At 42.6% G+C, this 27,220-nt stretch overlaps 1 protein-coding gene across 1 annotated transcript in view; it reads right to left on the bottom strand.

The window, feature by feature from the left end:
* Positions 1 to 2,670: 2,670 nt before the first annotated feature.
* Positions 2,671 to 27,220, bottom strand: part of CDH20 (cadherin 20) — a 271,606-nt gene continuing 247,056 nt past the window's right edge. The window contains exons 8-12 of the mRNA XM_049901553.1: positions 21,152 to 21,288; positions 19,060 to 19,181; positions 13,072 to 13,189; positions 9,124 to 9,375; positions 2,671 to 3,176 (exon numbers count right to left, since the gene is read on the bottom strand). Of these exons, the coding sequence (XP_049757510.1) occupies positions 2,671 to 3,176; positions 9,124 to 9,375; positions 13,072 to 13,189; positions 19,060 to 19,181; positions 21,152 to 21,288 (1,135 nt within the window). The remainder of the gene's footprint in view (positions 3,177 to 9,123; positions 9,376 to 13,071; positions 13,190 to 19,059; positions 19,182 to 21,151; positions 21,289 to 27,220) is intronic.

Genomic DNA, 27,220 nt, shown 5'->3' with positions numbered 1-27,220 from the left:
GATATGTCAGAGCTGCTTTTCAGAGTGGGAAAGGGTTTGTGGGCCTTGTTGCAAGTGGGCTAATAATTAACCTTCATATATCTCAGAGTGACTGTACACCTGAGGGAAGCCCTGGTGGGGTAGTGGTTAAGTGCTACGCTGTTACCCACAGGGCTGGCAGTTCGAATCCACCAGGCACTCCTTGGAAACTCTATGGGGGCAGTTCTACTCTGTCCTGTAGAGTCGCTATGAGTCGGAATTAACTCGACGGCACTGGGTTGGGTTTGGTTTTGGTTTAATACTTCTGAGATTCTCAGTGTGGTCCCTGAACCAGCAGCATCAGCATCACCTGGGAACTTGTTAGAAATGCAAATTTCCCCAGATCTATTTTTTTTTATTTTTTTTTACTCAATCAGAAGGGAGGCCCTGGTGTAGTGGTTAAGACGCTTGGCTGCTAACCAGAAAGGTTGGCATTTTGAACCTACCAGCTGCTCCATGGGAGAAGGATGTTGACAGTCTGCTTCCATAAAGATTTACAGCCTTGGAAACCCTCTGGACCAGTTCTACTCTGTCCTATAAGGTCACTATGAGTTGGAATTGACTCAACAGCAGTAGATACCCAATCAGAAACTCCGCGTGGGGCCCAACAAGCTATAGTTTAACAAGTCCTCCAAGTGATTCTGATACACATTAAATAGGGTGGTCAAGGAAGACTTTACCAGAAGGAGGCCTTTGAGCAGAGATCTGAAGGAAGTGATGGAGTGAACTATGTGGATTTCTGGGGAATAAGCTGTCTGGCTCTCAGAAAATGAAGTATTTTATTCACAATTTGTCCTTACTTTGTAAAATATCCTTTGGCAACAAAAGGTCAAAGAAAGAGATCACCTGCATCATCTAGCCACTAAATACTTACTGAGCACGCAAAGGTCTTTGCCAGCTACTGTGGGGAAAAGAAAGATGAATAAAATATGGTTCCTGCCTTCTGTGAGCTCATCAAAAGTTGATGAGTTGAACATACTGGATTTACCAAGAGAACAGAGCCTAAAGTAGCACAGCGGCCGGCCTGCCTGCCTTGTTAATGGCTGTGTGTAATACCCTCTTACAAAGTGAAAGTACAGATTAAACTCACCATTGAACTGTTGGTGTCATTAAACTATCCTTTGTCTCTTTTTGGAAATGGGTGCAGGGAGAGCATTCATTAAAAGCTTAACAGTAGGAACCGTAACATTCACGTAGTCGGTGATTGAAAGAGAATGCCCAGCCTCATACTTCTTCACCACTACTCTTGTCTTATGAACCAGTCCCAGCCCCAGCCCCAAGAACCTGAGGCTAGATCAGGATCACAGAAAAGTCATCTAACCTCTCAGCAATTACAGAAATTTGCCGTAGATTTTCCTTTCTATTTAACTTTTATTAAAAGAAGTGCTAAGGTACTGAGATGCAGTACATCATATTTATTAACAAATTTATTAACAAATATACAAAACTTATACATGTAATTTTCTTACACCCATTTCTTCTCTATAATACTGATTTTTGTTCAAGTAGGTTATCTACAATATGTAAACATCCCTTGGGTTTGACCTCACACAGATTAGGAAAGCCCTCTAACCCATGCTTTTATCAGTTACTTCTTTTTATTTGGCTTTCATTTGTAGCATCTAATCTTCACATTTGGCACGTGGAAGAGACATCTACAGTGCAAAAGAGGCAGATTTTCTGGTTTCATTCAGAACAATTTGTCAGGGGCACAGTTAAAAGAGTTAAGAGGAGAACAAGAGCACTCTAACTTGGAGCTGAGTTACTTGTAATACCAACAACTCTTGGTTCAGCCATTAAACTTGAGCACAAAGTCAATGTCTTCTTCCTTCTCCCACCCTCCTACCCCTTCCCCATGCAAGGCTGATTCAATCTTAATTTCGTCTCAGAAGGGTTCAAAGAAATTCCATCCATCCCAGAACAAACAGGTTAATCTCACCAAGGAACAACTTTTCTGTGTTCTTTTGTGTGGGTTGGTTTCTGCGGTTTGATGAGCCAGTAAAACTCTCAAAAGGTAAATTTAATAAGATAGAAAACGGATATGATGAGAGGAGGACTTTTTATCTGCTTCCAATTTCCACCTCTGTATTTAAGATCTGAGGGACACCTGATGGTGCAGGGGTTAAAATGCTTGGCTACTAACCAAAAGGTCCAGTGGTTGGAACCCACCAGCTGCTCTGTGGGAGGGAGACCTGGCAGTCTGCTTCCATAAAGATTACAGCCTTGGAAACACTATGGGGCAGTTCTACTCTGTCCAATGGAGTCACTATGAGTTGAAATCAACTCCACGGCAATCGGTATTTAAGACTGAGCCTCTTTGTGGTGGCAGAGTGGTAAAGGCCTTGGTGACTGGCAAAGAAAAACCAAGCATGCCGTAACACCTGGGACTCCAAGCCTTGGAACACACGGTCATGAAACAAAAAGGGAGAGAGAGAAAAAAGGAATTGGAGATTTTGCTCTCCTCTTTGTGTTTCCTTTTGATTCTTTAACTTAACCTAACCAAGTAAAGCTGACCTAGAGAGAGCCCTGTTCGCCCCGCTCACCCCATTCTCACTCTCCAGCACCGTATTGCTCGTGGGTTAGGCTGCACCTCGACCGCGAAGCATCTGCTGAGAACGTGCCTGGTTTGGGACGTGCACCTCCCGGCTTCCGTCACCACAGAGGTGCTGGCCCCTCCGCTGCCCCATAGAGTTCCGCCAGCTTCCGGAAGCGGGGCCCCCAGTCCGTGAGGAAGTCGAAGCTCTGCTCTGAGTCTGATGTGGCTGACTGCAGGGAGCTCAGTGAGCCTGCCACGGAGCCGTCGCCCTCGAACATGTACGTCTGGAGGGAGTCGAAGGGCGGAGCCCACAGGTCCATGTCGGCCTCGTAGAGCTTGGCCAGCACGTAGCTGTGGACGGTGCTGCTCACAGCGCACGTCTGAGGCACGTAGCGGGACAGGCTCTCGATCTCGGGCAGCATGTCCTGCCGCGTCTTGGTGGCGGTGCCCGTCTGCGCCTCCCGCGGGTTCCACATGGCTGCGATGTCAAAGGCCTCCGTGTCCTCCTCGCCGCCGCCCTCGTCGTCATAGCGGACGATGTTTTCGTGGATGTTCTCCTCGTCATCGATGATGTAGGGCTGCTTCCGGTGCCGCCTCAGGGACAAGATGAGCAGTACCAGCACTGCAAGAAACAGGACAGGCTGTTTACTCGTGAGACTTGGCAGCGTGTACCAGTGATAGAAAAATCTTGAATAACCAAATATATGGAAAACTAGTTTACTGAATGGTGAACTCAGAGACATGGCAATTTTAAACCACGCGTTCTGTATTAATCCCTCGTCTTTCTCACTCTACCTGTCCTGTCAGATTGAGGAACGGGAAGATAAATATGCTGAGGAGAAAGGCTTGGTAGTGTGTGGGCCAAGGAAGCCCTATGTTTTTGGCAGGTGATTCAATTGGAAGTTGCATTTAAAGTCTCTGCATTAGCTTATCTCATTGAAATAGCGTGTGTGTCTGTGTGTGTGCATACACACCCAGCCATCCAACATCAAATCCTATTAACAAAGCACTACTGCCTACCATGGAGTTAGATTAGATCATGTTCTCTGACTATGTAAAAATGAATGTACATTTTTGTTATTGTAATGTGGAAGTCTTATTATGTAGGTGCAATCCTTTCCTACATTAGCATCATAATAGGATTCTACTTTATATAATATGCTAGTGCATATGCATATAGACTCATATGCTAAATATGAGCCAAAGTCAGTCTTTTTATACCATCTCCAAATATATGAGAGAGCATCAGTGACCCCTGTTCAATAACCTCAGATTTCCCAGAAAAGCCTTCCATTAGAGAGGTTGTTCTGACTTTCTGAATCCAATGATGTTCATACAAGGGAGGGAATGAGCAGTGACATTTTATATAATTCATCATGTTATCAAAGAAACACCATGCTGTTAGATGCGCCCTTGCAGGTTTAGATAAAATTTTATCCCAGCAAATGCATTCCTCCCCCTCCTCCCCAGGATGTGTTCCACTGGGTTTTAAAGGAGAGATAGAGATAATCCCATTGAACTGTTTATCTCTGTGACTGCAAACGTTTTCCAGGAAGTGTGTTGAGGTTTGAGCTGTAGACCTGCTATTGATTTTTTTTTTTTTTTTCTGGTGTGCTTTGTTACAGCTGGTGAACAATGACAGCTTGACAACACTGCAAAATGAGACTCCAGTTTATCCATGGGGAAGAAAAAAATGAGTATAGTCATGAGCAGTAACAGTTTAAGGACTGACTAATAAAACTCAGAGGAATAATTCTTTAAAAATTTGAATGTAGAATGAACTTTTTGTAAATTGCAATTAGTACCTAATACTTTCCATAGTAGTTTGGGAGACAAGATGTGTGTACACAGGAAACAGTTATATACTCTTTTATATTTTCTGTCTGTGGAAGAATATGGGGCTTGGTCTATAAGGATTATGGGATTTCAGAGAAAGAGACTAATAGGGCTTTAAGGAATGGGGTCTTGGACTGGACATTGAAGGCTGGAGTGTGATTTGGGTGGATGTAGGTTGGAGAGAAAGGATTCTAAGTGAACATGTTGTGTTTGTGAGATTCAGTAAACAGTTAGTAAAACCAAACGTTTTTCAGGCACTGAGGAAGTAGGGTTGAATATGACATAGTTTCTTTTCTAAGAGTTTGCTATGTAAACAGATTGTTGACACACTAATAATACAAGCCAGAAGTGAAAAGGGCTATCAAAGAGTTAAAACAAACAAACAACAAATGCCGATTGCCTTCAAGTTGATTCTGACTCATAGGGAACCTATGGGACAGAGTAGAACTGCCCCTTAGGGTTTATGAGGTTGTAATCTTTGCAGAAGCAGACTGCCACATCTTTCTCCTGCCTAGCCTTTTAGTTAGCAGCTTAACCACTGCATTACCAAGGCTCCTGCAGAGTTATAAGTGTTGTCAAAAGAGCACAGAGGCAAGGCCTGCTATTCTGCCTGGGGGGCTAGGAAAAGCTTCACAGAGATAAAGTCAGGAGCAGATAGGGGTAGTAGTTTGGAAAATGCTAGGAAGCAAGATTAGAAAAGTATTTGAGTACTTGTTGGAGAGCATTCTGATGGTGATGGATTTTATAGAACTGGTCCATTTCTTGAAAAAGAAGATTGCTATATGTCTTACTTTTTAGATAATTTGATTTAAATAAAAAGTATTGCTTAATGCCCTGAAAATCAGATTTTTGGGAAAAAATGTTTTAAGTCAGCTGAAAATGCTATAAGTCATTGGCAGAAGAGAATTCTATGGTTTTTTTTTTTTTTTTTTTAGGTATTGTAGGCACAGTGGGAACCCTAGTGGTGTAGTGGTTAAGAGCTATGGCTGCTAACTAAAAGGTCGGTAGTTTGGATCCACCAGGTGCTTCTTGGAAATGCTATGGGGCAGTTCTGCTTTGTCCTTCAGGGTCGCTATGAGTCAGAATTGATGCGACAGCTACAGGTATACGCACAGTGCTTAGGGCCTGTGAGATTTTCTAGGAAGTAGATACGTGGGGTCACTATGAGTCGGTATTGACTTAATGGCAACAGGTTTTTTTTTTTTTTAAATATATGTTTGAGACCTGAAAAAATGAAAAAAAAAAAAAACCCTGCAAAGTCAGAATTAAAAAGTATTGTCCACAAAATGTAGTATTTTGTTAAAAGACTCAACTGCAATTCAAGCCTTAAGTAGCTTTATGAATTGTACTTTTATGTGCATTGGGCATGCATTCTTATAGGTGAGGCCTAAAGCTAAGAATGCTTAAATCTGTGAGGATTTTACAATAGTTCTGCTCAATTTAGCTCCTGAAAACAGTCTATCCACTTGGCACAATTCAAAAGACATGGCATAATGGGCTTGGGAGTGATGAAATAATTGTCCTTTGCATACTACTTCCACCAGTGAGCCTTCTCCTTGCCAGCCTCTTAAAAGCAGTCCTTCTGTACCAATGGCTCCTTCTGTTCTTTGTGGGCCAGGGTGAACTTATAAAGTAGGCATTTTGCAAAGAGAGAAGGAGAGACAGGCAGTCCGGAAATTTCTCCGAGGTGCCGGTTTGTAGGTTGTACTGTTCTGTAATCAAGGGCTCTCAGTGCCACCGTATGGACACTCATGGAATTGCAGGAAGGTTTTATTTTTCAATACAGACAGGGGCCAGAAACCTGAACAACTTGCTCTGATACCAGGGATCCAAGGACTTAGAAAGGTCAGTTATTTATACTACATCCCTCTTCATGTAGAACTGAACTAAAACAACAAAATGAAACCACATCTTGTACATTAAAGTGTTTTTTGGAAGCATATTCTACAGGCATACCTAAAAATTCATCCAAGTGCTGACATTTGGCTCCATCAGGAACTTCTTTCTTTGATCTCACTCAGTCTCTTGGTGTAGAGGTGAACATGGGATCAAGGATGACACATGTGAATATCTGCATGTCTATTCTCATTTAAATGTCAAGTGTTTTGCTTTTTTCCCTCATAGGAAGTTAGGATTTCTCTTATATTGAGTAACATTAAAAAAAAAAAATTTTTTTTTTAATGTAGTAAATCATCTTTTCTCTAAGCAAGATACATATGCTGTAGATAAATTTAATCAGAAGAGTTGGGATATATGTACAGTTATTTTTTTGTGTTTAAGAGTTGGTTTAGGTTTTTCTTTTTTTAAAGCACGGGGTATGGAGGTAGTAAACAATTGCCCAAGTGGTCTTACATAGAAAGAGCTGGGTAGCTGCCTCACAGCGTGATTTGAAAGGAGAAAGGAAGGATCCTCAGCCCAATAGTGCCCTTTCACTCGCTCCTTTTTATTTCATTAGCAGAAGCAAACTGGGCCCTATTTAGTCACTCCTCCTTGTTAGATGTCCATAATGCTCGGGATGGGTGTGAATGCCCCCAGACAGCTTATTCCCCTAGAAATTCACATGGCTCACTCCATCACTTCCTTCACATCTCTACTCAAAGGCTTCCTTACTAGTGAAGTCTTCCCTGACCACCCTATTTAAAAAGGTACCTACTCCATAGCCCCTACCCCTCCCCGGGACACCCTTACCTCTTCCTTTCACTGTGACACTTAGCACCATCTGATACATAAATGTGTACATTCACTTACATGTGTATTGCCTGTCTCTTCGTGAGAATGTAAATCGCTTGCTGGTAAGGATTTTAATCTGTTTTGTTCACTGCTTTCTCTAGCACTTTAACCAGTGCCTAGCATATAACAGGTACTCAGTAACTACTTGTGGAAAGAGTGAATTATTTTAGAGGAGTCTTCTGTGGGCAAAGGACAAAGGAAATGGGTATTTTGATACAAGGAGGGTGGAAAGGCCAGGCACTGTGCTTATACCCGTAGCTGTCGAGTCAATTCCGACTCATAGTGATCCTGTAGGACAGAGCAGTACTGCCCCATAGCATTTCCAAGGAGCACCTGGTGGATCAGAACTACCGACCTTTTAGTTAGAGCACAGTTAAGGAGTGCGTGCATGAGGTGTTAGAGTTGGCGGTAGTCAGTGGCCTAACAGTGGTGTCAGAGCACCTGGATGGTGGGATGAAGGTGGGGAGAGAAGCTACTTATGAAGGGGAGCAAGCTCTGAGTGGAGGTGGGAGCTTGCCAGAATTCAAACTTTCCTTATTTTATGGTTTTCTTCAGGTACTGCTCTGTTAGTTGTCAAGTTTAAAGTACCTGTGCCACAGCAGCATTCTCCCTTATAGCATGTCCCCAGATGCCCTGGTCATAGCTCATGAGCCCCTGGTAAGGGCTAACCACATTGCCCGGCACATTGCCCTAGCACATAATGACAGCATAGGCCTCTGATCGTGGAAAATGATGAACGTGAACACAAAAGCAAAGAGAAGGCATCAAAAGCTACTGGAAAGGCAAAGATGATCTGGGGTCTGGGAATCTTTCTGGAACTGGAATATTGAAACATACTGCCGTGACTAAAATACAGAGCCTGACTTCCAGTTGCCATGAAAACAGAAATAGCCTAGAGCCTGGACAGAGTTTGAGAACAGAACTCAGGAGATGCCTGATGTTTGTCTTGGTAGAGGACAGTGAGTTTCTCCCAGGGCTTTGGTCTGAGGCCTGGCCTGACCACTTAGCAAGTTATTTTCCTTCTCATAGCCACTTTTGCAGCATTGCTAGAATACTGTTTGTTCTCAGGGTAAAGTGTCTAGTACAGACAGTGTGTTGAACATAGGGCGCAGCCAAACAATGATTCCTTTTTCTCTATTCCCGTAACACAGGTTGAAGCTGCCTTAATTTGACCAGCTGTTGACTGGTGCAAGAGTACGAGAGGATCGTCTCATCCTAACATACCTCAGGTATAGCCTGCCTTCTGTTCTCTAAGTACAAGCAGGTTTTGCTTCCTTGGCTAGTAGTGGCCTTTTCTGTCTATGATGACATTCACAAGGTTTCAGAAGCAGAGAGGCATCACCCCGCACATCCTCTGACAGGTGTAGATGGTCATTGTGTTAGGGCAGTGTGCCACAGAACAGGTAGGATTGCTCAGAGTAGAACTCCTGCTGTCCTGGTTGGCGGTTTGTGATTCTAGAACCTGGGGATGAACATTTAGGAGTAGGGTAGTGCCGCTGGGCACAGGGGTGCACAGTGTGGGGCCTGCAGGTGTCTCAGTCCTGGCTCTGCCTCTGGGGTTTGTCACCTCTTTGTGTTTAGCTACTACTTATCTGAAATGAAGGGCTAGAAAAAATGGCCATCATGTCCTGTCCACGGTTTTTTTTTTCAAAGTTGTATTTTGGTTCTGTGATGTCAAGATGAACTGAATTCGTTCAGAAGTCAATTTTGAGAAGGCTAGGATATGTCTGTCTTACTGATCCCAGCACCTAGCACAGTGCCCCAGCACATAGTAGGTGCTTGCTAACTACCTGTGCGCTGATCTTGCCAAAGAGGCCATGGGTTCCTTGAAAGAAAGGAGTATTTTCTGTTTCTTTGCACTTTCCCAGCCCCACTGTACACTTTTCAGTAAGCACAGTGTGGAAGACCACCTCTGAGTAGCTGTGTTAGGATGATGATAACTGACTGAGGTCTAAGTAAGCACTGGCAGGACCCACAGAATAGGAAAGGAGCCACTTACTCACCCAGTAGGACAAAGATGCAGGCCAGGATGGCGATGAGGGCGCCCCGGCTCAAACTGACTGGGAGCATGTAGGCCTCGGGACTGCAGGACATGATGTGGCCATCGTCATCACAGCTGCACACCTGGACAGTTAGCGTGGCCGTGCTGCTCAGTGCTGGCTGCCCGTTGTCAGCTATTAAGATGGGCAGGTAAAAGACACTCTGCTCCTGCTGCCGGAAGCCAGACCTCCTGGTTAGAATCCGGGCAGTGTTATCTGAGGAAGTGAGGAGGTCCAGGGTTGAAAGAAGGAAGAGAAAAAATGAGAGGGATAAAGAAAACAGAAGAACCACCAAGTGAATTAATTACTTGGATTGAGGAAAGCAAGGAGCAGAAGTGTGGGGAGGAGAAAGGGCCAGTGGAACATTCTCTGGAGGTGTTCAGCTACATCAGGTTTTGCCTGGATCAGCATTCGCATTCAGAAACCAAGATTTTTACTTCTAGGCTAAACCCTGAGGCCTAGGAGAGAAACCCTTTTTTGTGAGTCCGTCTTACCCTTTGTGACATAAAGTGCCCAGGGCGAACTGTCAGACTTCAGATCTAACTAAAACGTCCCCAGGAAAGCTTGACAGAAAGGAGCAATCACTGGTGACTTGTGGCCCTGTTTGTTCCTGCTCAGCAGCTTTCCAAGGCTCTGCTGCTGCTTTCGGCCTCCAGGAAAGACTGCTGAGCAGCCCGTGCAGTGGTGGCAGATTGTTTTTGCCACTTTCCACTTTGGCTGGAGCTCACGTCTCTTGCTATTTTCTTTTGTGCCTCTGAAATGCAGTCACCAGCTCCTCCTGTGCTTTTTGAAGAATGTGTTCATTTAGTCGAAGCTTATTTGAAATCCCCTGATCGTGTGACACACCCTGTGATTTCCCCCTACTCGGTGGTCAGAGTTTAAGCAGTTAATATGAACTTGGTGAAACTCTGTCCCTGATCAGGAGTACTAGTTTTTTCCTCCAGTTTTAAAGGGGATTAAACAAATTATTGGATGTGCTTTTGTAAAGCTGACATGTGTGTTTCTGTATGTATATTTGATTTATACCGTGTTCTGGGAATTTTATTTTATGTTCTCACATGTCCTTGAATGGGTTTGAGTTCTAAAAAAAAAAAAAAACCCATTGCTGTTGAGTCGATTCTGACTCATAGCGACCATATAGGACAGAGTAGAACTGCCCCATAGGGTTTCCGAGGAGCACCTGGTGGATTCGAACTGCCAGTCTTTCAGTTAGCAGCCGTAGCTCTGAACCACCATGCCACCAGGGTTTCCTTGGGTCCTAAAGCAGATGTATTTTTGTAAAGGTGAGATTATTTTCAGCAGAGGAAAAGTTTGAGAGATGTGGTAGGATATGCAAGCGGTGACTCTCAAAGTTAATGTCAGCACAGAAGTTTCTCTGGATGTGTTTCACATTTCACAGGAAAGAGTCTAGAACGTCAAAAAGAAAAAAAAATTCTCAGAGCCTAACCAAAGTAAACCTTATTAATGATCATCAATTTTAAGTATCAAATAAGACAAAGTATGGGAAAATGTTTTTGAAACTTGTAACTGTAAAGTTACATAAGCACTATCCTTTTCATAGTGCTTTAGAGAAAAAAAAGGCTTTGTTTTATTATGCTTTAGGTGAAAGTTTACAGCTCAAGATAATTTCTCATTCAAAAATTTATACATATACTGTTTTGTGACACTGGTTGCAATCCCCACAATGTGACAGCACACTCCCCCTTTCCACTCTGGTTCCCTGTGTCCATTCCACCAGTTCCTGTCTCTTCTGCCTTCTCATCCTGCTTTTGGACAGGAGCTGCTCATTTGGTCTCATTTTTTTTTTATCTGATTGAGCAAAGAAGCATGTTCGTCACATGTATTATTTTTTGTTTTGTAGTCCTGTCTAATCTTTATCTGAGGTGTGGGCTTCAAGAATGGTTTCAGTTCTGGGTTAACAGAGCATCCAGAGGCCATACTGTGGAGGTTCTTTCAGTAAGTCTGCTTTGCCAGTTGACCTAGACGTTCCTGGAAAAGACTTTTTTTGAGATAGCCCTGCTGTGTTCATAAAAAAAAGCCTTCGTGTTTTGGGCACGGGAGTGGGTCTTGATAATGAATCCACCATATCAGATGCTGGCCAACTGCAGTTTTAAAAATATGGCTTAGTAAAGGGCACTGTGGGGTAAATTACCACGAGAAGATTAGGAGTTCAGTCTTCTGTTGAAGATTTGCTGACTTGTGTTTTAGGGAATTTCCAAGAGATGGGTCATTTTCTTTTCATGGTCGTCATGTTCCAGTGGCCCCCTTTTTTTTTTTTTTTAAGGTTTTTGGCTCCATGCCTTGGTGCTCAAAATCATCTTTAAAAAATTTGCAACATTTTGCTAATATTGTTTCTGTGCTGTTTCTGACAAATGCCAGAGTGAAGGCGGAGAATGACACTTCGCTGAAAATTTGAAGAAACATATGATGTTATTTTCACCCCCAGGGTTTTGTTTGTAAAACTAATCCTGAGGAGGCTGCAACCACTTCCTGCAGGAAGAGCTTCCCCATGAAGCAGATAAATGAGTAGTTAAACATTGTGACCTGGTGAAAATCTCAGGATATTTAATTGTGGTTTTTCTGCTTTATAATTTAGATTGCCCTTTTAGAATTCTCATAGTGATTTTCTGATAACTTATAGAGGGCTACAGGGAAGACTTTGACAGAGACTGTCCGTTTGGGGGAAAAAAAAACATTCTGAGGTTCTCAAGTTTTATAGTAGAAGAAAATGGTGTGGGGCCAGATTACTTCAGAAATACTTTTAGTCTTTAATTCTCAAATAATTGATGTTTGAGAGTAAGATCAGGCATGCCTAATCATGACTTTTTGTTCCCCTTTGTTTAGCTTGTTATAAAGTGACAATTAACATTTCAGAATTGGAAAGAAAAGGAGGCAACTGCAGCCTGGAGAAGCGATGACCTACCCAAGGTCAGCCAGCTAGTCGGTAGCAGAATTAGCAGCAGAAGGGGTTCACTTGACAGATTTAAATTATATTTTCAGTTGCTCTGACCTTTCTTTGAAGCACATTGTTTGGCTAGACAACAAAAGTCTCTCCTTTCCCATCTGTGCCTAAAGATGCTAGGTGCTAGGTCTCTAAACCCCTCAGCATGGATCTGAGTGTGCACTGAAGAGAGGAGTGTAGAAATCTCTTCCAGCAAAGCTGCAATGTGGAGCACTTCCTGGAATAGGGATTCCCCCAAGGGCATGTCCTTCTGACTTATTCTAAAGGAATGAAGTTCTTTCAGGACCAAAACTGGTCTGTTTCCCTTTTGCTAGCTCTAGTACTGAGGAGACCTGGTGGAACTGTGGTTAAGCTCTTGGCTGCTAACTGAAGGATTGATGGTTCGAACCCACCAGCTGCTCTGAGGGAGAAAGATGTGGCATTCTGCTTCCATAAAGATTATAGCCTCTGAAACCCTATGGGGCAAGGAGTTCTAGCTCTTGTATTTATTCTTTGTCTCCCTTTTGCTCTGAGAATTTTTTTTTTTTTACTGTTTTCCCCTTTGCTTCTCGCTTCGGAATGTCCCCTTACGGTTTTCTCCTTATCTAGGTCACTTTCTACCATCTTTCTCAGGCTCTTCCTGTAGTTATAGAACATCTAAGCGTGGCTGCTGTCTGTGGCAATGAGGGAAGGATTTTGCCTCTGGAGCCTTGCATCGTGTCTGGCACAGAGCACACAGAGCCTCCATTCAGCAAACGTTTGCCAGCTGACCGACTGCCCGAGGGAAGTCTTTGAGTCAGCAGAGGGCAGTCTTGCCTTTGATGTTCTAAAACAAAATACTCTGAAATAGCATTAATGTCCTCCCCGTGTTTAAAGAGCAGGTGACCTTTGACATGTTTAATGGTACGGTGGCCAAAATATGGAGCCCAAGCTGTGGAAAACCATGGAAAGTCAACTGTCCACCTGCTTACCTTGATTGTCCCTCACGGTGAAGTTGGGGTTGTTAGTGGCCTCAGGAGCTAGGCTGTAGTAGAAACGCTGGCCATCGTGTGGGTCATCCTGGTCCACAGCACTCACCGTCTGGATAAGCTGAGGGAGGGGACATGGGTATCAGGTGAGTTGAAGCCAAAGGATAAAGCTCAGGAGCCAGTGGAATCCCAGACAACAGTTAATTGAGCAGTAGGTGATTTCCCTGATGAGGAGGATGTCGTGAAACTTACTGGGAAGTCCTCATGCCGTCATAAACTCAGGGTTTAATTTTGGTTTATAGCTTGGCCTGGACCTTAATACCAAACCTGCTGCTGTTGAGTTGTTTCTGACTCCTAGCGACCCTATCGGACGGAGTAGAACTGCTGCATAGAGTGTCTAAGGCTGTAAATCTCTACTGAAGCAGACCGCCACATCTTTCTCCCACAGAGTGTCTGGTGGGTTTGAACCACCAACCTTTCAGTTAGCAGAGGTGAGTACTTAACCACTGTACCACTAGGGCTCCTTGAGGCCCTTAAAAGACATGTGGATTAAATTTACCTAAATACCTCTGATGCGAGACATCGACATAACTTGTATTCACACACCAAAGACCAGGCTAGAGTCAGAGCGAAGTTGGGGAGTGAGGAGAGTGAGAGGCAGAGGAGTTTCTTCTGGAGGTCTTTGGCCAAAATTTTGCCTTTTCCACAAAGCTTTTAAAAATAGTAAGTTGCCATGATGGTTGTGGAGATGGTGATGAAAAAGCTAATAAAGAAAGCAATGTGAGACAAGCATTGGAAACATTAGCAGCAGACGGGGAGATATAGAAAAGGCATTGAGTAGCTGGTCTTCTTCCTATGTGTTTGCTCCTCTGCCTACCAGTGGCGCAGATTGCATCACTGTTCTTGGGCCTGGCCCTATAGGCTTGACACTCCTGCTGTTAAAGCCTGGCTGTGCTTCTGCCAGGGTAGAGACTGGGAACATGAACGGTTAGCTTGAGGGTCTGGGTGAGCTTGCTTAGTCTTAGTGTCTTTATCTGTATATTAGGGAAGTAATGCTATCCTCACAGTGTGCTGGAGATTAAATTACAGAGGTGGAAGCTCCCAGCAAGGGGCCTTGTGTTGAATACATTATGTGTTGCTCAGATCCTCCTTCAAGGAAAGGCTTATTGCCTCATCCTTCATCAGTCCTTTTGGGATTGCCTCAATTGCAGAAAGCCACTTTCCCCAAGGTCACCACATCCAGTGACTAATTGATGCCATAGTATAAAGGCCTGGCCATCCCATCTCAACTTGGGAAAATGTTAGTTCTAGAATTCTCTGTCAAGTGAGCCAAGGCTATTGGTGGGTCTGTGTTGTAGCTGAACATCTCCTATTACGCAGTTCTGCTATCTTTCCTTCCTTTCCATAGGTGTTGGCATAAGGGCACCCCTTAATAAACACCTTGTATGTAATCGACGGCAGTGAGTTATGTAAAACTTCATCTCAGGGACTGCCTTCTGGGGAGCTGGCAACTGGCTTCTTTGATGGACCTAATGGTTGCAATAAAGGAGAGGGGTCAAGAGGGCACAGAAGATAACCTTGCTTCCCAGTGCAGCTAGTGCCAGTGTGGCTTATACTCAGTTCACCTCCTGCCCTACCTCTGGACTAGGGACAAATCCTGTGCCTATTCTTCCTGCTTGCTAGTGCCAAACACTGTAGAGAGAGAACACATTTCTTTGATGAACAGGTAGCAAACAAAGTTGGAAAAGTCATTCCAGAACTTGTGACCTGTGAATTGTCTGTTTATGGGTGAGATGGGGGCTGAGTGGTAGAGTTGGGTGATTTTAAGTCTTTAAAGAATGAATGAACAAAGACACACTTTGCTGGCTGGGTCAGAGGCACCATGGCCCACGTTCCTGGCAGGGTCAGGTTTCCTCCTCAGCCCCACTGGCTGTGCAGAATTCTGCTCAGCAGGCTCATCCTGCCCTCAGCCACCACCAAGTGTGCTGTCTGGTTTCTTTATGGGTTTTCTGCACTGCTGCTTGCCAGGAGGAAAGCATGCCCCCTGACTTGTGCAGATGTAAAGCTGACACCAGTGCCTGACACTCTACCACAAGGAAGCCTCATTTTTTGTAAACTAGCCGTACTTACTCAGCTGAGTGCTTTTGAAAAATCTTGAAAACAATTCCCAGGGCCAAATCAAAGGGTAGGATTTTCTGTCTCTTGGGCTAAAGATGACAGATGTGACAGATTTGTGCCTCATACCCTGAACTCTATTTTAAGTCACCAATAAGCTGTGCTTCAAAGGACCATATGATAGACCATTAGAAGATGGATTTAGAAATGGTGGTTATGTATGTGTGACTCTAAAAACAGGAGAGGTGGTTAAAGGGCTGTCAGCCTCACAGAAGGCAACAGAGTTCTCCTCTTCTGAGCCCCTTAAGAAATCTGGAGTGTTTCATTTTGGGGTTTGAGGGGATGATTTAACTTACAGTACAACTTATCATCCTCTTTATAGTATAGATTAAAAACAAATTCCTCCTGTCATAACATATAGTTGGCCTTCCGTATCTGTGGGTTCCGCATCTGCAGATTCAACCAATCTTGGATTGAAGATATTAAAAAAAAAAAAAAAAAGTCTTAGAGAGCAAAACTTAAATTTACTGAGCACTGAGTACTACTCTGAATCCACACGGAAGAAGTGATGTGTAGGCATCCCCTGCTGTAGCCTTCCACCATTTCACAGATCCTTAGTGTCTCTCTAGCACTTGTAGTTAGAGCATTGTTCGCCTCATGTCTAGTTTGTTTGCTACTTGTGAGTGCCCTTAGTTTCTGTGAAAAAATGGCTCCTAAAAAGCAATGAAGTGGTCAAAGCAGTCCCTCCAAGGCTAGGTGTGAGGGGGTTGAGGAGAATGAGAGGAAGGAGCTTCAGGCTAGCAAGGGATGGTTGGCTAGCTCTGTAAAATGCTACAGCCTCAAGAGCTGAAAGATCATGGGTGAATCAGCATTGGCTGATGCAAGGGAGCATCTGAGTTCCCAGAAGAGCTTAAGAAACTCATAGAAAAGAAGGGCTACCTCCCAGAGCAAGTCTTCAGTTGTGATGCAGCAACTGTTTATATAGCATTTACCTTGTATTAGATATTAGAAGTTATCTAGAGATGATTTAAAGCATATGGGAGGATGTGAGTAGGTTATATGCAAATAGTACGCCATTTTCTATGATGGACTTGAGTGTCTGTGGATTTTGGTATCTGTGAGGGGGTCCTGAAACCAATCCCCAGTGGATACCAATGGACGACTATAAAACAAAAACTATTAAGCCCATTGACAAGCCTGTTGCCTTCGAGTTGACTCTGACTCCTAGTGACCCTACAGGATAGAGTACAGCTACCCCATAGGGTTTCCAAGGAGTGGCTGGTGGATTCAAACTACTGACTTTTTGGGTAGGAGCCTGAGCTCGTAACCACTGAACCACCAGGGCTCCTATTAAAGAAAGGCCCAACTCCCCTCGCTGAAAATTCAGCTACCTTAGTGCAGTAACTGTCGCTAGTTTTACATCTTGCCTCCCCATGTTTGTTCACATGCAAAACAAATTTTACATAACTGCAATCATGTACATGTATTTTTTATACTTCATCTCTTTACATCTTATAATAACACGGACCATTTCTTGTGCTGTAAAGTCTTCACTGTTTTTTATTAGCTACATAATATTTTAGGTCTTTCTAGATGAGAAATTCAATAGATTTGGAAGTAGAATTTTCCTAAACTTGTTGAAATAAATTTTAGGCATGTTATAGACCATTGCAATGAGTTTCAAGAATTGACGAAGGAGAAGCCTCTACTAGATTCATCCCAGCACAACTAGGAGGTGCTCGGCTACCACCACTGACTGCTCTGACAGGGATCACAGCAGAGGGTCCTGAACAGAGCTGGAGAAAAATGGTGAACAAAATTTAGCTCACAAAAAAAACACCATACTTACTGGTTTGACAGAGACTAGAGAAACTCCAAGAGTATGACCCCTGGACACCCTTTTAAGTCAGTGCTGAAGTCACTCCTGAGGTTCACCCTTCAGCCAAAGATTAGACAGACCCATGAAACAAACAATAACACACAAAGCTCAACCATGTATCTGAGACTAAATGGGCACTCCAGCCTAGGGGCAAGGACGAGGAGGCAGGAGCGGACAGGAAAGCTGGATGAATGGAAATGGGGGGAACCCAAGGTTGAGAAGAGGAGAGTGCTGACATGTTGCAGGGTTGGCAACCGGTGTCAGAAAACAATGTGTGTGTTGTTTAATGAGAAACTAATTTACTCTGTAAACCTTCATCTAAAGCACAATGAAAAAAAGAATCAATGGGTGAGAGATGCGTAGGTCAGGATCACTGTAGGACACCTTTTCTCCTGCAAGACGGGGATCACTTCTTAATATGACTGGATAGAATGGTAAAGATGTGCTGAGTCAATATTCTGTGAGTTCAGGAAGCTAATATAATTTTGGTTATGCAGACATAGTCTCTCTGTGTAGCAAGATGCTGGAGGTAATAACTCTGGGTGCATGAGAGATTGAAAGCGAAAGCCACATTCAAGTTGGAAGGCCCGAATTACCGAAGCCTCATCCCTTGCTTTATAAATACGTACTTCACAAACTCAGAGAGGATCCTTTCAAGTTGAAATACTCCCAACCCATTTCACCACCAAACCATTTCAGTACTGTCAGAGTCCACTGGATCACAGGATGTACTCTGGGAGAGATCATTTAGGGCTGCTGGAGAATCTGTTGGGTCCTAAGTAGAGGGGGAAAGCGCCTCACAGAAGCAGGAGGAGGACGGGGAGATCGCCCTATGGCCTAAAGGGTGGAAGGATGCGAGATGCGGTGGGCAGCAGCCTGAAGCATACATTACTACACAGTTACTGTAGAGTTCCAGATGTTTATCAGTTGGAGCTTTATCAACTAAATACTCATTTAGGTTTAAAAATATACTGTCTTAGTTGCCTGTTGCTGTTATAACAGAAATACCACAAGCGGTTGGCTTTAACGAACAGAAATTTATTTTCTCACAGTTTAGGAGGCTTGAAGTCCGAATTCCGGGCCCTGGGTCTAGGGGGAGGCCTTCTATCAGCTCTGGGGGAAGGTCCTTGTCTCTCTTCAGCTTCTGTTTCTTGGTTCCTCGGAGATCTCATGGCATAGCATCTGTGCTTGCTTACCGCCTTGCTGGCTCAACCTGCTCTTTTTATATCTCAGGAGATTGATTCCAGACACACCTGACACCAATACTGCCACATTAACATAACAAAGAAAACTCATTCCCATATAGGAGATTATAACCAAGGCGGAGGGGTTAGGATTTACAATGTGTATGTTGGGGGGACACAATTCAATCCAAACACATAGTTAAAAAAATACAAATATGACTATGAAGATTATGGGACTAGTTATTTCAAACAAGTAGGAATTTGTTCCTTCAGATTACTTTCCTCCCAAAATTTACCTGACATGAGCAGCACTAAGAAAATGGGCATTTTAATTGAGAGGGAGAAAGAGGGTAGGTTAATTTAGGTAACGCAGCATTCTGAGAATAGGGCAGACAGTTACCAAACAAGGTATTTGTTCCCAGAAGCTAAGAAACGGAGGTGAGAAGATACAGAAAAAAAACGTTTCCTATGCAGACTTTTCTGGGATTAATGCTAAACTCAGGACAAGAGAAAACTCTTCCTCCTCCCCCAAGTCTATATGGTCCCTCACCCTAGGACCCAGACCACATGTGTTACAGTTGGTACTACAGAGTTCAGTTACAAAATGGGTAGCCTGTGAATGAAGCCTCCTTCAAAGCATTGTTCAGACCATACAGTGCAGTCTAGGCTCCTAATAGTTGTTTTAAATAAACCATTGTAACACAAGGTACAGAAGTTGGGGTTCTGTTTTGTAAATGGTTAAAGTTTCTTTGATGGCAAGTGTTATCTGTAACATTTGTTGTCGTAACAAGGTACCTGCCTCAGATGCCTTACCTGCCCTGCTTTGGCATTTTCACAGACAAAAGCTTCATAGAATCTGGGGAACTCTGGAGCGTTGTCGTTCACATCCAGGACTTTGATTGTGACAGCAACACTTCCAACCTGGGAGGGATTGTCTAAAGAGAACACCAGGAAAAGCAGAGTGAGGGCTCAGTAATGCAGGCAGAGCAGCTTTTTGGAGGAAGTAGGTATTTTTACCTGTGAGCCTGGTTGTCTTTAAAAGAATGGCTGAATTACATGGAAACGGTAACACAGCAGAAAATGCGTATGTTACCTGTTCAGAGCGTGGCCTGAATGTAAGAAGTTTAGGTATCGATGAGGCTGTGTTGGAGAGTGTGTGCTGTATCAGGAGTGTGAGGGGAACGGTGAGACTTGAGGAGGAGCAAGCATCACAAAGTGAATCTTAGAAAGAGGTTTTGAATCTCTCACTTGGCTCCTACTTCAGGTTCTAGAATTAAAGGCTGTATTCTGGGCTTTAAAACAGCTGATTTGTAATCTGATGCACACACTGTGCAGCACTGGTTGGCTTTATTGCTATGAAATAATCAGTTCTTTGAATTACATTTCAAAAGGTTTCAAGTTGGTCACTGGAATCCAGATAACACCACACATTTATTTCTGCTCAGGGACTAAGGGGATATTACAGGATCCAACACACACCAACTCCTGTCTTTGGCTGGGGCCAGAGAAGTGAATCCTAGTCAGTCGGGGAAATGTGTCTTTTTGGTACATGTGTTTTGCTTGTTACTGCCACGCGAAGACAGTTTCACAGACCAGGCAGCGTCCCTCCTGTCTTTTTCTGGTTTGGTCACCACTTCCAGAAGACAAAATAGAAATTTTGAGACGTATAAACTACTCTTAGTAAATAATTTTCGAGTTCCCAGAATTCTTTGTTCTTCTGGTTCATTTTTTTCTTTCTTTCTCAAAAAAACCTGCACCACTGTATTTTCCCCTAAATACTTCCGTTGCTTAGTTGCCAGAAAGTGCCAACATAATTAAAATGTTTTTTTCTCATTAGAACGATGGTGTTTGTTCATAGAAAGAATATTGGAAATTCCAGAGAAACATAAGTGAGTAAATATGATCCATAACTCCACCACTGGGATAAACATTATGTTGTATACATAACATTATATATGTGTCCAAAAAATGGAGATGCGTACATATACACAGTTAAGCAAAAAATAAATAAATAAAAAGTTGGATTTAGCACTTTAATATTTTAGTGCAAGATTATCCTGTGTCATTGAACATACTTTGAAAGCATGGGTGTTATATGGCTGTACCATAACTTAATGAATTCCTGTTCTTGAACATTTAGGTGATTTCCATTTCCCCCTCTATTTTATATAACAGTGCAGTGAACATTTTGGTATATAAATCTTTGTTGGTACCTGTGATTATTTCTGTAAGAGAATTACCAGCAGAATTATTGAGAAAAAGTATATGGATATTTTGGAGAATCTTAATAGATTGCCAAATTGCGCTCTTGAATGGCCGTGACTAGTTTTCATCTACCAACAGGTCAGTTCGTCTACCATTTTCTGTACCTTTACCATCACTAGGTATTATGAAAAAAAATCAGAGCTAAAGTTAATTTGGTTTTTGTTAATTTTCCATTTCATTTTATGTTTATTATGTTAATAAATCTGCCTTTTCCTGTAAGATGTCTCAGTTTCTTATATGCATGACTGTGTGTATATGTGTATGTAATAAGGATGATATGGTATAAACGTTTCCTTGCATCCAGTGATAATATTGTTACACTATTTGTGCATTACCAATCTTATTGATGCCTCTTCGACTTCTCAGGAACCTTCCCCTTTCCTCATAGAAAAGTCTAGCTCCTTGTGTTAAGGATGTTGTATTTTACTGCTTTTCCATGTTTTGTTTTTATCTCTAGCACAGGACTATAGGACATGGTCAGTAAGTGCTTGAACTGAATGCTTTCACTTACTTGCATAAACCAGGATTTTCATTTCCTTCACTAAAGAATGTAATTGTTGATCCAACAAGTTTTGGGGATGTTCACTTTCAACATTTACATTTTGTCAGTGTATGGAGCCCAGTGTACTGTGTTACTTACTCATTTCCATAGCGAGGACAGTGATGTTATGCCATGAAAATTCTTCCCGGTCAAGGGGTCTTGCAGTCATTAGGGCACCTGTTGTAATGTCGACGTAGAAGAATCTTCCAGGGTCACTGCTTCTGTCAATGGAGTATCTGCAAAAACATTTTTATTTGGGTAAAGGTATTATGAGCATACCGTGCCAGAGAAATGAGCGTACACTGTGTGAAAACATGCATCGACCAGTTCTGGATTGTGGACCCTTGGAAGACTGCATCTGCTGTTTGATCATGTCCAGAGAAACAAAATACAGGTAGTCCCCGGGTTATGAACTTTGGACTCAGGGACAACTCGTATTTGCCCTTTAATGTTATGTAAATTTGCCCTCACCTTGAAACAACCAAACCAACCTCAACTCGAAACAAATTCTTCATCACAGTCACCTTCACTTGCTTCACAGGCAGCTTTTAAATCATTGAAAAGGCTTCGAGCCTTTACTTGCACTAAAGTAAGCCTAAATAAGAATTTACCTGACTTACCTACAAATTCAGTTTAAAGGCACGGTTAGGAATGGATCTCATTCTTAACCTGGGAACTGCCTGTACTATTACTGCTTCAATTTTCTCTTTCATAAAATGAAATAAAACAGTGCCAAAAACCTTAGGGCAGTCTTAAGCTATTTAAACACCAATTTAAGCTATTTAAAGCTTATAACTGTACTTTGATCAAAAGGGATTTTACTCAAATGAATTCTGAAGTGCTACCTTGGAACTGGAAAAGGTGTTTTTTTTTTTTCCATTGGAACTGGAAAAGGTGTAGTTCTGTGGTTCCCACCAGTCCCAGTTGCCTCAAACTGATTCCGACCAGGCTCGAACCAGTTATTTTTGGTTCCATCAACAAGATCACTAGGGAATCTTGTTAAAATGGAAATTCACATTCAGTATATCTGAGGTGGAGATGGAAATTCTCAGCAGGGGTCGAACAGAAAATAAGTGGTTCAAAGCCCTGATTCTGACTGGTGGCCGTCCCACGTGTTTCAGAGTAGAACTGTGCTTCATAGGGGTTTCAGTGGCTGTGATCTTTTGGAAGTAGATCACCAGGCCTTTCTTCCAAGGTGCCTCAGAGTGGATTCAAACCTTTTGATTAGTAGTCAAGTGCTTAACCATTTGTACCCCCCAGGGACTCTAGTTCCTTAAATAATATCCCTTTTGGTAAGGAAAGGTTACTGCCATCACCTATTGGAAACAATGGTTAAGTTTGCATCAGGGTCTTGGTTAAGAGGCAAATAACTGACCTCCTGGCAAATGTAATAGTGGTATCTATCAGCTGGAGAGTCCTTATGTATGGAATGCTTTTAGCAGAATGGATCAGGTCTGTCTTGGTTGTTTATTGTAAATAAGCCTGGAGTTTATGAATTTATGGGACACAGCTTGCTGGAAAGTATCATATAAGCCCTGTAATTAATGGGTATAAAAAGGAGATATTCCATAACCAAAATGTCTCTTTCTGTTCAGGCAATGTACGTCATTAGCCGCTTACGTCTTTCAAGTTCAGTCTGGATCAGCGTGCATCCTGATGCAGGAAGAGAAAGGTACTTTACAGGTACCTGCACCTGACAGTTTCAGAACTCTCCAAGGAATAATGCTTGGCCCATATTTTGCTGTTGTTTGTATCATTTGAGTCATCAGTAAGCTTGGTACTGGGTAACATTTGTAATTCCTGGTGAATCTGATTTGGCATTCCAACCCTTTGTGTTATCTCCCCTGCTTCTCATCTTGGGAGATTCCGTGAGTATGGAGGGAGGCTCAGGCATCTGAATGTTTAAACCTTCCATAAGGGATTATAATACATAGCCATGATTGAGAACCTTGTTGAGAACCTTACGTAGTCCTTGGTAATGGCTAGTAATCACAGCCACTGCCATTTATTGACTACCAGACACTTTACTATGTGCTTGATAATAGCTTCTTAAATACTTAAACAATATCTCTGGGAGGGAGGTGTTATCCCAATTAACAGATAAGGAAACTGAGGCTTAGAGAAGTTAAGTAACTTTCATGCAGTTACACAGTTAATAATTTGAAGAGGTAAGATTTGAAGTCATGTCTAATTCCAAAAGGTTATAAACTTAACTATTGTGCTCTTACAAATTGTTTAGGGACCAGAGGATGTATTAGGTTCAAAATTCTTTTTTTAAAGCAGTCAGCAATTACAGGGTGTATCTTAAAGGCTGTTTAAACTTAGAAACTGTCGTTTTGGTGGTAGTAAGCAGTTTCTTTAGTGCATTGTTTTTCAAACTGTAGGTTAGTGGGTCATGAACTCAATATAATTGGTCATGACTAGTGTTGAAAAATAAATGAAATAGAATTGAATATATACATGTCAAACTATCACATGCATTAAGGATGAATATTGATTTAAAACTTTGTTTCAGATATATGTACCCATGGCCATCGAGTTGATTCCAACTCATAGTGACCCTATACAACAGAGTAAAACTGCCCTCTCGGGTGTCCTAGGTTGTAATCATTATAGAATCGACTCGGCGGCACTGGGTAATCATTATAGAAGCAGACTGCCATGGAGTAGCTGGTGGGTTTGAACTGCCCACCTTTCATTTAGCAGCTGAGCACTTAACCGCTATACCACCAGGGCTCCTTTCAAATATATATAAATACATATATACAGTATATGCATATGTAAGCACTTATTCTGAAAGTGAAGAGGAATTGAGTACTAATTAATGAAGATCGGAGACTACAGCCTTCAGTATGGATTACACCTTGACATAAAGAAAACAAAAATCCTCACAACTGGACTGATAAGAAACATCGTGATAAAGGGAGAAAATATTGAGGTCATCCAGGGTTTCATTTTACTTGGATCCACAGTTAACACTCTTGGAAGCGGCAGTCAAGAAATCTGACGACGTATTGCATTGGGCAAATCTGCTGCAAAAGGCCTTTTTAAAGTGTTAAAATACAAAGATGTCACTTCGAGGACTAAGGTGCTCCTGACTCAAGCCACACTATTTTCAGTTGCCTCATATGCATGCGAAAGCTGGACAACAGATAAGGAAGAGCAAAGAAGAATTGATGCCTTTGAATTGTGGTATTGGCGAAGAATATTGAGTATACCATGGAGTCCCAGAAGAACGAACAAGTCTGTGTTGGAAGAAGTACAGCCAGAATACTCCTTAGAAATGAGGATGTTGAGATGTACTTCGGACATGGTATCGCGAGGGATCAGTCCCTGGAGAAGGACATCGTGTTTGATAATGTAGAGGGTCAGAAAAAAGAGGAAGACGCTTGATAAGACGGATTGACACAGTAGCTGCAATGTTGGGCTCAAGCATAGCAATGACTGCGAGAATGGTGCAGGACTGGGCAGTGTTTCGTTCTGTTGTACGTAGGGTCACTATGAGTCGGAACTGACTTGACGGCTTCAAACAACAGTATGTGTGTATGTACGTGTGTGTGTATGTGTAAAATGTGTCTCAAAAAAATATATATCTTTCTGCAGAGATTCAGAATGACTGTTCAGAGAGTTTTTTAATTAAAGGGAGAGGTGACCACTAAGGGTTAGGGAGGTTGGAATCATTTCAGTTGTCATTCCCTAAGTTAGGATGTTCAAGGAAGCAAATTAATGCCTTTCTCTGCTTGTGACCCTACTTAATGATCACTTACTGTATGCCAGGCACTGCTCTACACATTTTACATACATTGACTCATTTAGCCTTTATAACAATCCTATGAAATAGGCACTCATATTATTCTCATTTTACAGGCGAGAAAACAGATATGGAAAGGTTAGGTCCCTTGCCCAAGGTTGCACAGCTGAGAATCAAGCCAAGGCAGTCTGGCTTCAGGTTCCTGCTCCTAATAACTGTGCCATGCTGTCTTACTGACACATGAGATATATGAGATTCTTTTAGGAAGAAACAACTTTATATCATCCTAACAGGGACAGATTACCCAATAAGTAAGGTAGGCACGGGCTTACTTGTGTTTCCTTACTAATCTATAGTGCACAATTTCACCTGTTTTTCACCACATTACTGTAAGTTTGTATGGACCTTGCTTACTCTGAGCCTGTGCACGCACAACTTGCTCCCTGGTTAACCTGCCCCAGCCTCTTAAATGTATGTTACGTGGTAATATCAAACAGTTTGCTTATTAATAAAGAATACACACACGTACAAAGTTCACTGGAGTATTACGGTTTTTTTTCCCCTGAGGTATAATCAGCGATTTAGTTTTAAATTTACAGGCTTTTTAAAGAGTTGAATTTTCTCTAGGCAAAGGCGTAGAGACCAGAGTTCATTAATGATCACCTGGGGTGGCTGGGGGGGAAAATGTGGGGTCGTTGCTAAGCAGTAAAGAGTTTTTGTTAAGGGTGATGAAAATTTGGGAAAAGGATAGTGGTGACGGTGGCACATCATGGTGAATGGAGTTAATGCTCTGAATTGTACACATAAAAATGGTTGAAATGTTTTTGTTATGTGTATTTCGCCACAATAATAATAATAATAATAATAATAATAATAAAAAGTTGCATTTTCTCTTAGAAAAACAAAACAAAAACTGTTGGATCTGACAGCCTCTTACTTCAGCTAGCTCCCAACACATGAGGAAAGCTCAGGCATTTGGTCCACGGGGCCTTAACCCATGAAGGTGCCTCTAACCTGACGGCAGCTCTGCAAACTGTAGACACAGAGCTGAGGGGATGAACCAGCTTTCCTCACTCAGCCCTCCACAATGCCACCGTGAATGTCACAGATGGTGTGAGAGATGGAGGATAGAAATAACCAACTGACAAAACCCATGACAGTGCTGCCTGGAGACACTGGGAGGGAGCACAGTGGGCCTGGCTCAGAAGAGCCACTCTTGGCAAGCGGAATCCAGGGCTTGAATTGAGGGAAGAATAGCTTCCACTGCTCTGAATGGGACACTGGGCCAATTTTCAGAAGGCAGGAGAAGGAATTAAAGGTATAGCTACAGATGGAAAATGAGGAAATTGGGACACACTAGTGAATTATGTAGATTGTTTTCCTTTCCTTAAGTATAATGTTCTTACCTACTCTGAGCAGAGTAGGCATAACATACACATACAAGACTGCCTTAGGCGGACAATAGCTGGTGTTTGTTGGGTTCCCTGCTTGTTTGCTTGGCTGAAGACATTCTCTGAATTTGGGAGCGATTTGGAGGCAGGGCATCATGGCAGACTCACTAATCCACATACACTCTAGGACGGCATGGGGAGGGGGCAGACTGTTTCCACAGTAGGAAGAGCCTATTTCAGTGGCCAAATGATTCAAGTTCCTGCTTGCCAGAAATTCTTTAGGCGCTTATTAAAAATTCAGAAAATCTGAGCATTGTGTTTTTCATGTATGTATAACTAAATTTAGAGACCTCGACGGCACTGGGTTTTTTGGCATCAGTAAATGATGACTAGTTCATATGCTGAACACACCATAATCTTTTTATAAACATTGTCAAAGTCCTAATAGTCTTTAAAAAATGTTAAAAGGCTTTTTATCTATAAGACATTCTGCTTGTTGTCCGGGGACCACTCCATGGTGCTGTGGGACCAGTACGAAGAGACAAGTATCCTATATCTAGCAATGCGAATGCTCCTTCTTTGCAGCAAATGCAGAAGGGGATTGTCCCCAGTTCTGAAAACTGGAGTACCCCCTTTGCTGCCCATGCCTGAGCCTTTGTCTTCTTCCCTCCAGTCTGTGGCTTCCATTTCACTCTTGTCAGTTCCTCTCTCAGGATCTAGAGTCCTGCCCCAGAGCAAACCCAGTGGGCGCTGTGTCTGCCTCCTGTCTGTTCACTTTTGGATTCCGTCTGACTGGGATCTGCTGGAATCCCAGTATGGACCTCTCTGATGCTAACAGCTGGATTGGCCAACTAAGGTTGTCACCTGGCCTCTCCTCTAAAGCAGCGTTTTCTGTTGGCCGGAAAGGATTCACTCAGTACCTCATTTTGATCCATGCCAGTAGTAGATCTAGACCTGCTCATGTTCCCCTTCCATTCTTAGATGTGTCCTAAGGTTGAGATAAGAACTTTAGTCCTGATGTTGCAC

The sequence above is a fragment of the Elephas maximus genome, chromosome 11 (genome assembly GCF_024166365.1).
Source record: "Elephas maximus indicus isolate mEleMax1 chromosome 11, mEleMax1 primary haplotype, whole genome shotgun sequence".
In the NCBI taxonomy this organism is placed as follows: domain Eukaryota; kingdom Metazoa; phylum Chordata; class Mammalia; order Proboscidea; family Elephantidae; genus Elephas; species Elephas maximus.
This window is presented reverse-complemented; position numbering and strand designations above follow the sequence as displayed.